The sequence below is a fragment of the Chelon labrosus genome, assembly GCF_963514085.1.
Source record: "Chelon labrosus genome assembly, chromosome: 8".
Taxonomy (NCBI): Eukaryota; Metazoa; Chordata; class Actinopteri; order Mugiliformes; family Mugilidae; genus Chelon; species Chelon labrosus.
The window spans coordinates 2607511-2619816 of NC_140358.1; the positions used below are offsets into that span (position 1 = coordinate 2607511).

Here is a 12306-nt window from a genome sequence, read left to right on the forward strand (position 1 = left end):
GAGGGGGAGCACGAGCAAGAGAGTGAATGAAGGGAGGCTCAAGGATCAGGGGTTATTCTGGTGTTATTAGGCCTCCAAGCTGCCTTGCCACAGCTTACATCATGGTTTTAATGATGACGAGGAGTGTGTGTGTGTGTGTACTTTCGTGTCTTCCCTTTTGTTGTAAATCTTCCCTTCAGATCAGCCAAACATAGAGTGAGTTGAGAGGTACCGGCAGCAGAAAAAGCCACATTATCTGACAGCATCTGATAGAAACTGTACAACACCATGCACCATTCAGTGTGTGTGTGACTTCAGTATGAACTGAACATGAAGATGATGCATCTGTAAGCAAATGGTGTCTAACTACTATCATAATAAAAGCAACCAGCTTAATAAATGTGTGTAATTACACGTACATGTGAGTACTTTCATTATGCAGTTAAACATTATGTTTGACTAAATAACAGCCAAATTGTAAAGCATTATAGACGACAAACACATCTCTGTTAAATCAAAGCACTGCAACATAATTACATTGTATTTCACAGTTTTCCTACGTGATTGAGTTAGTTGGCATTTCAGCAGTGCCAAGTCCATCATGGTGACTATGACAAGTGAAGTGGAGGCCACTGCTGCTTCTGTTGCCACCACTATTCCTGCAGGAATCAGTGGATGTAGACCATAGACTGTACATAAAGATGGATGACAGAACAACTCCTCAAAAGTCTCCACAATGCCAAAGTAGAGCGTTTTTATTTTTTCAGTCTTTTAGTTGAACTGAATTATGAATCGATTCCTTCACACACCATGTCACAAATATGGGTAGTTTGAAGTCATGGTCAAATTCTCCCAACCTTAAAGTCAGGTTCATGTATCCCTCATTATTTGTTTATGAATGTGATACTGAAAAAAAAAAGCACTGCTTCTTGGACTTTTCAAAAATAGAAAATGTATAAGCATGACCTAGAGTCCAATTTAATCTTGATATATAATTATTCTGCCAATTTATTAAGAATTTGTATTGTATTTTTAAGGTCAGACTTAAGACTTTCCTTTTTGATCAAGCTTATAATTAGGGCTGGACTGAACCATCCCTCAGTTATGCTGCAATAGGCCTAGGCTGCTGGGGGACGACGCACTGAGAACATGGCTCTCTTGCATCCTCCACTTTCTTCTATATAAATAAAATTGAACTGAATTGAATTGAATATTGCAATATTATTATATTTTATGAGGATTAGCCATTATTCGACACAAACTTGCTCCCTTTAAATCAAGACTAATGAAATACTTTTAACCATAACAGAACGTTATGGCAGCTGATCTATCCAACATATTGACTGGCTCCCAGTCAACATTTTTTCAAGGTAAAAAAAAATCAATCCAACTCTGCTCTCTGGATTTTTTTTCTCTGCACTTTGTTGTGATATCATTTTGAACTATTTTCACTGAAAAACATAACTTCATAAAACCGATAACACAGCTAATGACACGAATCATCCCTCCCAGTGTTTATTTAACATGCAGCAGGACTTTTCCTTCAAATGCACACTGTAATGGTTTATGCCCTTTGAATTTAAGAGAACCATACATAGCATTTGTAGCTCTCAGATCTTGAAAGGAGTGCAGTGCTTTGCTTTTAAGATAAAGAAGAGCACGCCATCCAGCTCTTGATTTAAGTACCTAACTTCAGAGACAGATAGGTCTTGTAAATTGACACCCTAAGGGTTTTACCACTGAAGCAGTGATGCCAGAGACGTAGCAGTGTCACTGCGATCTTGTTGACAATCCAGCCTGAGGCAACTGGGGCCATGAAAACCATTGTTTGCAGCAGGAGGAACAAAAAAAATGATCCAAACCCACAAATCCAAAATATAATCAGTCATAAGTGAGGAGAAACTATGGATTTCCTTTGCAACTGAAAACTAAAATAAAAGAAATTTTAAATGATTATGCTGTTGAATGATACAGCTGTTGAAACAGATTTTTTTTTTTTTTGCCATTCAGTATGTCACACTTCTGTCAGATGTGCAGAGCCTCAGGCCAAAAGCCAACAAAATAAAAAAACTGAGGAGGAGTCTGGAAAAAAAAACAGGAAGACAGATGTGTAGGAAGTAAACGATGCAGTGACAAAATAAGTACACAGTGTGAATGCAGCAAGTGATGAGGTAGAACAAGAAGTGAGCTCAGAGGGAGGTGGATTGTATGGCTGTAGACTGAGAGGCTCCTTTACTTCTCGTCTGTCATCAGACCTCCAGTCGGGACTCTCTGCTCTCTCTTGGAAAAGATGGCATTGGCCACTCCTACCTGAATACTTCATCATCCAGACATGACAGGAGATGCTCCCTCCATCATTGTTTCTGTTTTGACAAGAAGACTTTCCACATCATTTCAACAATGATATACTTCATCAATATGTACTAAATGTACGTTGTGTCAGGAATCAAGATTTGTTTGGAAACTCAGTTTGCCTCAAATGTACCTTTCAAAAAACACCACCAGTACATGCATTTGCAATACATATGCTGTTTTGTAATATTATACATTTCATCTGCCTTGAGTCTTCTGTTACATAATTGCTTTTGTTTTGTATACCACCTCAGACATAAGTCAAACAGTCATCATTACTACATTCTAATTAGTTTTTTCACTGACAATAATCATGCGTTAACTCCTGAAGATGTGTATTATTGACAAAACCTGAGGGAAGTGGCAACGATAATGAGGTCATGCTGATTCTGATGAGTGATGAGGATGACCTTTAGTATTTTTGATCGATAATCGTACATTTGACTATGTATCTTTCATTATTTGTTTATGAATGCGATGCTGGAAAAAAAGCTAGTTTGATCTGGTTTTATGCTCAGATCAAAAATAGAAAATGTCTAAACTTGTCCTAGGGACCAATTTAAACTTGATATATAATTATTCTGACTTTTGCAACCCTGAAGTCAATTGGAAGTCTCCACAATGCCCATTGATTTGTGCATGCTTGACCAGAGTCTTTTATGAAGAGTGCTTCCCTTTTCTTGGTTGGCAGGTTATTACAGGCAGTGTAGCATTATCTAAAATCTGCTGTATTTGTTTATTGGAATTGGCCAGGGGTACTTCATGACTCCAACAAGGATGGACTTTGGAAGTTTGACTCTGAAGTATAAACTCTGGAGGCCACAGGACGTTCTTTCTGTAACCGGAGCAGCAGCGTACTTGATGACAACATCCTTTCAGGAAATCTTAGAGAGAGGATAAAGAACACAACCCTGCCTCTTTCTGTTTTCATTTCAAAATGATTAAGACATCTATATTTAATTATTTAACGATCTATTTAATGCTGTTTCATGTTGTCTAAAGTATGTCATGTTTTAAAGAGGTGTGGGATTGTGTTGTTTCACACTTCCCATCAAACAATAAAACAAATGGAAATGTTCTCAAACATAAGCATACACTCTACCAAACAGCTTAGATGTTATCAGATGGAAATTATTTACCAGAAATCTTTATAATTCAAATTCAGCTGATTAAATATTAAAGCCATCCTTCAAAATATCCAGGAACTGCATCAACGTTCAGGTCCTAATGTTGGCACTGCATTAAGTGCATGCTGCTACTGAGGAGCTGGTCAGACTTCTGGCTTTCCTTTGGAGCCTCCTATAGAGTAACTGGTCCTGAAGGAATTTTCATTTCCCCAAAATAGAGGAGGTGGAGGAAGTTAGTTTCAGTGCATAATAATAGCTATAGCCGTAAGAATAACAAGTTGTTCAACAGAGAATAAACCAATTACAAGCGAATGGCAGTGCTCTAGTCATTCAGACACTTAAACTTTATATTTGTCTGGTATGAAATAATAAATCAGTGCCCACAATATTTAGCCATGTCTCCTCTTTCACTCATTAAACAGTTGTATTTTGCCTCCCAAAGATCTATTTTCTTCATATGCTTCACTCTCACTGTTTATTTGCTGAATATTCGTTCCGATTTTTTTCTTTGTAGTTTAGTTCAAAATATGCTCCCTTTAGACCAAGCTTTTGTGCTGTGTGTTACTTTGAAATAGAGAGTGGAAGTCAATTAAACCTTCACCCTGTGTGCAACATTTCAATTAAATAGTGGAGTGTTTGCCAGCACTACTGATCTGGTGTGAGCGTCTGATGTTGCAGTAAGTGTATTGTGTCAGTTCCTGTTCCTGCGTTGTTTATAGATGATCTTATCTCGTCTAATAACAGAACATGTTTTTTTTTAATAGTCACTCATTTTGTAAATTAAACCGATACATTTTTTGACATACGTACATTCTACCGAAAGACTTACTTGTAATTAGCTTAGCAGTAAGCAGTGGCTTCTATCTCTCCCTCTGGTTCTGCTTCTCTCTCCTGATTGGTGTGTTAGATGTTATTCCTTGCCTCTTTCAGCGATATGGCACATGTAATAAATACTGTCTTTTTATAGCATTGGAAGCAACCAATTGGAAGCATAATGGAAAACAACCCATTAGCCCATAACTCAAGAAGAAGCCTAGCCTGGAAAGATTGACCTACTACGTACAGAGAAGCACTGTGTAAAGCTAGAATTGCACATTATTCATTACTAATAGATGAAAACAAGAAAACAACTCCAGATTTCATTCAGCATTGTAGCTAGGCTGACAAAGTGTCACAGCATCAACAGGCTACATACCACAGTCTTTTAAGATTGCTGTGATTAAGCATTTACTTTAAAAACCTACTCTAGACCCAGGTGCCTTAGCCAACTACAGACGTACAGTATAAGACCTAAGACATGTCCAAAAAACAATAATGAATTTGAAATATATGTATATATATATACACACACACACACACACACACACTATGGGTCAAAGGTTTTAGAACACACTAAAGAGAGACAGACCATCATAACACTTAAAAATGTAGGTCTTTCCTACAGGGAAATTGTAAATAAAGTCATGGTGTCAGTGAGTACAGTTTTCTTCACCATCAAAAGGCACTCAGAAACTGGGGGAAACTCTGACAGGAAGAGGTCTGGCAGACCCAAAGCCACAACTGAATCAGAGGACAAGTTTCTGAGAGTTAACAGCTTGCATGATAGGCGGCTCACAGGACAACAGCTTCAAGCACAGCTTAATAGTGGTCGTAGTAAGCAAGTCTCAGTTTCAACTGTGAAGAGAAGACTTCGAGCTGCAGGTTTGACAGGATGAGTTGCAGCAAGAAAGCCATTGCTAAGATGTCAGAATAAGACAAAGAGGCTCCCCTGGGCCATGAAACACCACCACTGGACTACTGAAGACTGGAAGAAGGTATTATGGACTGATGAGTCAAAATTTCAAATCTTCAGTTCATCACGCAGGATCTTTGTACGCCGTCGAGTAGGCGAGAGGACGGTTCCACAGTGTGTGACATCAACTGTCAAACATGGAGGAGGAAGTGTGATGGTCTGGGGCTGTTTTGCTGGATCCAGGGTCGGTGACTTGTACAGAGTGAGAGGCACCCTGAACCAAAACGGCTACCACAGCATTCTGCAGCACCATGCAATACCCTCTGGTATGTGCCTAGTTGGTCAGAGGTTCATCCTACAGCAAGATAATGACCCAAAACACAAGTCCAAGCTATGCCAGAACTACCTCAGGAAAAAAGAACAAGATGGTAAGCTTGAAAACATGAAGAGGCCAGCACAGTCTCCAGACTTAAACCCCATCGAGCTGGTTTGGGATGAACTGGACAGAAGAGTGAAAGCCAAGCAACCTACAAGTGCCACACATTTATGGGAACTTCTGCAACAGACTTGGGAAGAACTTTCTGAAGAATATTTGATTTCTATTGTAGATAGAATGCCACGAGTGTGTTCAGCTGTTATATCTGCCAAAGGTGGCTACTTTGATGAGTCAATAGTTTAGAATACATTTTGGTCTATAAATTGATTCCATGATTTCTTTTTCAACTCAAATTGCTTATTTGTTCTATGCTTTCATTTCAGAGTACAATGAGACACAAAACTGAATAATTTTCAGTAAAAAAATGGAAAAAGTGTGGTGTTCTAAAACTTTTGACCGGTAATGGTAATGTTCCTTTCTACCTATTGGTACTCAAAGCGCTTTACAGTTACAGGCGCATCTACCCATTCGCTCACACAAGCACACACACACATCAGTGTCATGCACTGGGAACAACTCTTCTGCGACACTTCGGCATGTGGCACATTCCAGAGATCGAACCACTAACCCTCCAGTTCGTAGACAAACCGCTCTACCTACTGAGCCACAGCCCCCCGTTTGTTAATGCACAAGCCATTCATTTAAGTCCAGACTTTTTACACATTCTTTGTATATTTTATAATGTTCTTATTTATTACTTATAGATGTACCTGCCTCAGGTGATTCTAGGCTTTGAGGGGACTTCCCACTGTGCACTGAACACTTATCCTCTAACCTCCACTCAGTCACCATTCTGTCTGTCTCAAACTCTTCATGAACCCAGAAAGAGAAACATGGAGTGAAAAAGGAACATCAAGGGGCTAACACAGCAGAGGAGCTTTTGACTTGAGGTTGAACTAATGATCATCATCATTAATCTTTTAGAAGGAGTAATAGTTGGCCTTGCCGTGGTATGTGCGAGAACTTGAAACAAGATGTGAAGCACACATACACACACTAATCTATCATTTAAAGCACAAAAGCAAACAGGATGAATTCAGATTCACAACTTTATTAAGTGTGATGTGGAGGATGTAAACAAATACAGTCATTCTAATGATCACAAATGTGTTCGAACTCTGGGTGAACAAAGAAGACAGGGAATCATTCATTTTCTTTTTCATCCTTTAAACCACATTTCTTTAGCTGTAACTATATATGGTCTAGACAGTATGTGTTCACCAGTATAATAATGGAAACAGAAATATCACTTATTTATGTTATTTATTCACATGTTTGTTCATTATCATGAAGATAAACCCCCATCCCACATACACTGTCCTGCTGCCCCTGATATACTTACATACTAATAATAGTAGTATAATAATAATATTACATTGCTAAATGTGGATTAAGCCACCATTGATAACACTGTCCAAGACAAAAGTATTTCATCCTGTTGGTTTGCTAAAGTCATGTGATTTTTAAACTACACAGTTTATATAACACGTGTTAAACAGTAAAGCTTGATTTATGCTCGTGCGAAAAATCGTCTGCGTCGGTACGCAGAGAGTCTGCGTCGCCGCGAACCCCCTTCGCAGAGAGTCTGCGTCACTTGACGCGCACCTCCAAAAAATCCTGACTACGCGTCGAAACGACGCCGACAGCAGGGACATGCGACGCAGACCTCAAGGGCTGTGATTGGTCCGCTTTACGTCATTTCCGGTTCTCAGCTTTTCCGGTTCGTTCTGTATACAAGGGCGCCATTTTTAAAATTCTTGGAGCTGCACTTCGAGTTCAAGATGGACCAAGCTGAAGAAAGACTGATCGAAGAAGTGAGGAAGTATGAGCATCTGTACAACTCATCTTCTTCGAACTACAAGGACAGCCAGATGTCAAGTAATTCTTGGAGGGAGATTGCGCAGAACCTCGGTTCGGACTCTGCGGACTGCATGAAGAGGTGGAAGAACTTGCGGGACAAGTTCGTCCGCCACCGCAAGAAGATGGCTTCCAGGAGCGGGGACCCAGGTGGCAAGAAGGTCCCAGCCTTCTACATTTTCATGTCCTGGCTGGAACCGCACGTAAAACATCGTGAGACAGAGTCTAATTTTGGATCTGAGGTAAATATCTCTTCGTGCTTTTTCATGAGCCTTGTGCAGGTGAGCTAGCTAGCTCGCTAGCAAGCTAACCGATTGTAAACACTCGTGGCACAGTGCTTGCAGTTTGCATGTTCCTTTGTTTAAAATAAAATAAAATACGATGTAAAATGACTGGATGGAAGCTGTACTAGCTTTGGTGAAGGGCTGCTACTACACGGTTGGTTAGCTTTATCTGCAGCCTTTGTTCTAGCTAACGTTAGCAGTGACTGTAAACACTCGTGCCACCCAGTGCTTGCAGGTTGTGCAAACAAAATAATAGGTTCGTTATTGCTATATATGACACCAATACTTGTTTTTTTTGGCGTTTTAGTTAGAAATACAGTGTACATGATTAGATAAGAATCTCTGTATAACCTATACCAGTGTAGTTTCTTAACAATGTCTGCCTTTTCTTAACCACAGGAAAATACCACATTCCTCAATTCAGAGACCGATTCAACATTGCAGTCTCTGTCAGAGTCATCAGAGTCACCTTCGCCAGAGACACCCACTCCAGAAGAATTTGCCTCCCCCCAGCCTCAGACTTCATCCATGTCGGACAGCTTTCTGTCTCCCACCTCACCTTCTCCTTCTGCCAGACTGAAAAGAAGAAGGTGCATGGACCAGGGAGACACGATAAACAAGCACTTGGCACGTCTTGATGAACGTCGGCTGGAACTTCAACAGAGGCTGGTGCAGGACAGTGATGAGTGCTCTCGGTTTGCGCAGACGGTGGCAGACATGCTACGTAGGGTGCCAGAGAGCAAGAGGGCTGATCTCATGTATGACATTTATACAAAACTGTATGAAAACAGGGAATAGCGGTGAACACTAAACTGACTCCCTTCCATTGCACATTAACATTTTGCCGATTTGCTGGTTTGCTGTTGTACTTGTTGTAAATAGTTCAATTTTTTTACTTGTCTATTCTAGTTTAAATTGTATATTACAGTTAATATTTATTTAACATTGTTGCTGCGCTTAAGATTGTTAACCAGTTACTGCACCTTATTTTTTGAATAATAAAAACTCAGTTTGTCTGGAAACAGTTGAATTTTCATTTCTCTTACCCCTTTAATGCACAACATGCGTCACAAGTGACCTGCATGATTTTAAATCTTCAATATCTTTGCAATTAATTGATATATCCATTCAGGACTCCATAAATCCCTCAATTAACTTGGTTTGAATTATGAGCTTCATAAAGAAATGGCATGGCATGACATGAAAGATGTACATGCAGTAATCAGAAACAAGATATGTAATGAATGAGAAGTTTATTGGCAAAATAAGTCACTTGTGCATTACAAGTTTACATCGCATCACTGTTCAAGTGTGCCACGAGAAACAATGTCATTCTGCCATGGCACAGAACCATGTGCTGACTGAAAGAAAGACTTGAGGTCATTTCTAACAGCCATGGCAGCTCTGGTGGATCGGGCTCTGCTCATCTGAGATGGAGGGATAGGGTCCAAAAGGTTGTCCCCGGTCACTTCTCTTCGCCACTCACCAGGCCTGAAAGACCCAGCACTTTCCGTGTCTGCAAAACTGGGTGGTATGTAGCGGCACTGTGGGCTGGCCACCTCATCTGTGTAGGCAAGGTAGTTGTGCAGCACCACACAAGCCTTCACCACATCCACAACTTTGTCAGGCCGAAACTCAATTGGTCTTCCAAGAATCCGCCAGCGTGCTGCTAGGATGCCAAAGGAGTTCTCAATGACCCGCCTGGCCCTGGAGTGGCGGTAATTGTAGATCTGCTTGTCTCTTGTCAGATTCACTCCTACATAGAAAACAATATTAAAAATTGTTACTCTTCAATCACGGTTTAACTAAATATCTAGTACAAATTAAATACGACTATTTAATTTTTAATTAAATACTACAACTGTATCTGCACAATACCTGGGAAGGGGCGCATCAGGTTGCAGTGTAGAGGGAAGGCAGCGTCGCCAACAACGACGTGTGGAATCGTGACCGTGGTCCCAGGAAGGCCAGCTGGTGGGGGCAGATTCAGCTTGTGGTCAAGCAGCATCGACCCAAATCTGCTTTCCTTAAAAACGCCACCATCGCTTTCACGTCCATAGGCTCCCACGTCCACCATTGTGAAGCGGTACCTGGCATCGCACAGTGCCATCAAAACAATGGAGTGAGCACCCTTGTAATTGAAGTAGTCGCTGCCTGCCCGTGGCGGTGCCTTGATGTTTACATGTTTTCCATCTACACACCCAACACAGTTCGGGAAGTTCCAGAGTCTCCAGAAATCACCTGCTATGTTTTCCCACTGGTTTGTTGAAGGGCAGGGCAGAAATTCTGGCTGCAGAACTGTCCACAACGCTTTGCACACCTCCGACACAATGGACGACACAGTGCTGGAAGCTAGCTTGTAGCTTGCGGCTACAGCCTGTTGGCTTGAACCTGAAGCTAAAACTCGAAGCGTCACTGAAAGTCTTTGTGCTACATCAACAGGCATACTGTGTGTCGTCTGATGGTGGATGAGAGGTTGCAGACGACGAACAAGATCATCAAATCGACTTGTAGACATCCTGAAATACCTGAAGTGCATCTCATCGTCCAGGTCCTTCAGTGGTCGAACAAGTGTGGCAAATTCTCCTGTCCTTTGCCTTGACTCGTTCAAAGGGCGTACAGACCACCTCCTCACACGTCTTCTCTTTCGTTTAGTTTTAAGCATTTCCACGAGAAGCATTTGTTCTTCAATATCGATCAGCTCCAGCTCCAAAAGTGTCCTCTCTCGCTCAGTCGCCATTGTTCACTGTGCTGTTCACTCTGCCGCAACCATAGAAAAAAGCCGGAACCGGAAATGAAACACTCCACGCACGAATTCAGGAGATTTCGCGACTCAGCGCCCCCTAGCGTTGTGGCTGTAAATTACCACGCACTGCAAAGAAACCGACGCACAAGCATAAATGCCAAGTGACGGCGATCATGTTCGCCGAAGCTTCGCAGACAAATCGGCGCAGAACCCTAAATCAAGCTTAAGTCTTCAGTAGGAACCAGTGGGCTTAGAGCTGTGAACCTCAGACGCCGTCCGGTCTGATTGATTTCCTTTCCTTGACTGTGTGATTTATCATTGTCTGTTTCAAACCGCAAAATGAAATTTGCGTTTGGAACCCTAACTGAAGCAGTAAGTTAATGTAAATGTTGTAGCTAACATACTGAATCCACTGGGGGGAAAAACACAGTTGATATATTGCTTGCTAGCAATCCAAGACAGTCAAGCTTGTGTCAGCTGTGCTTCATTCCAGGGATTTGTCCACATATTTGTGTCTCTGCATGCCTCCTGTGAGTTTGTTGGAGGGATTTTTTATCTCTCTGTCCAAGTGGAAGACACACAACAGGCAATGTTGGAATTAAACTGTAATTTAGCACATTCCTTTAGCTTCCAACTTCCAGCTTCACAAGTCACATTTACAGGGGTTGTGAAACCCCCTAACTTTTTGTGTTACTGTCTTTGTGATGATTTCTGATGAGGATCAAATGCAATCATCTTCTAAGGGCCCTTCTTAGTAGGGATGTCACGATCAGTACCGGGAGATTGGTAGCTGGGCCGACCTAGGCATTTTTAAAATGATCAGATCGGATCAGGCTTGGCTGAAGTCTGCATCAAGCAGAGAAAACAGGTCAGGTCTACGTTCAGCAACATTATGTGCCCAAAGAATGAGGTCAGCTGACTACCTGAATATACTGAATAACCAGGTTATTCCATCAATGGATTTATTCTTCCCTGATGGCATGGGCATATTCCAAGATGACAATGCCAGGATTCATGGGGCTCAAATTGTGAGACATGTGAGACATCATTTTCACACATGGGTTGACCACCACAGAGTCCAGACCTTAACCCTATTGAGAAACTTTGGGATGTGCTGGAGAAGGCTTTGTGCAGTGGTCAGACTCTCCCATCATCAATACAAGATCTTGGTGAAAAATGAATGCAACACTGGATGGAAAGAAATCTGGTGACATTGCAGAACCTTTTCGAAACAATGCCATAGTGAATGTGAGCTGTAATCAAAGCTAAAGGTGGCGGTCCAGAGTGTGTGACCTTTTTTTTTTTTTTTTGGCCAGGCAGCGTATATAGACTTTGACAGTGTTTAATCATGTTAGTTATTAGTTATTAAATAAAACCATGGCACTGTGTTGGATTGAAATTTTACTTTTACACTCTTAACAGATGTTTGTTGGACTTCGTCTGACAAAGAGACTTGACCAGGGTTGTGCTTTAGGTCATAGTCATGCTGAAGGAGGAGCCTTTTTTCCCCATTCTCAGTTTCACTGCAGTCTGCACTCTGGAGCAGATTTTCATCAAGGACCTTTGTGGCTTGAACATAACGTGGACGAGTGCAGAGTAAGGTAGACAGGCTCAGTTAGGGTTTGGATGAGCAGATTATCCACGAAGTAGAGAGCTAGTGGTTTGATCCCTGCTACATGAAACACATGCCAAAGTGTTCTTGAGCAAGACACTGAAGTGCTTGGCACTTGTGTGAATGTGTGTGTTTGTGTGTACAAATAGATGTTTCATTGTGACTGTAAAGCAATATGAGT

General features: G+C 41.3%; 2 protein-coding genes across 2 annotated transcripts; one reads left to right on the top strand and one right to left on the bottom strand.

Moving 5' to 3' along the window:
• Positions 1–7099: 7099 nt before the first annotated feature.
• LOC311491715 (uncharacterized protein) lies at positions 7100–8643 on the top strand. Its single transcript, XM_084549727.1, has 2 exons — positions 7100–7725; positions 8167–8643. The coding sequence occupies exons 1-2, from the start codon at positions 7408–7410 to the stop codon at positions 8563–8565; spliced, it is 717 nt and encodes a 238-aa protein (XP_084405853.1). The 5' UTR covers positions 7100–7407; the 3' UTR covers positions 8566–8643.
• A 27-nt stretch (positions 8644–8670) lies between these two features.
• On the bottom strand, positions 8671–10742 carry LOC311491716 (putative nuclease HARBI1). The gene is made up of 2 exons (XM_084549728.1): positions 9646–10742; positions 8671–9523 (listed from the first exon to the last, which is right to left on the bottom strand). The coding sequence occupies exons 1-2, from the start codon at positions 10505–10507 to the stop codon at positions 9066–9068; spliced, it is 1320 nt and encodes a 439-aa protein (XP_084405854.1). The 5' UTR covers positions 10508–10742; the 3' UTR covers positions 8671–9065.
• Between the last annotated feature and the right edge of the window lie 1564 nt (positions 10743–12306).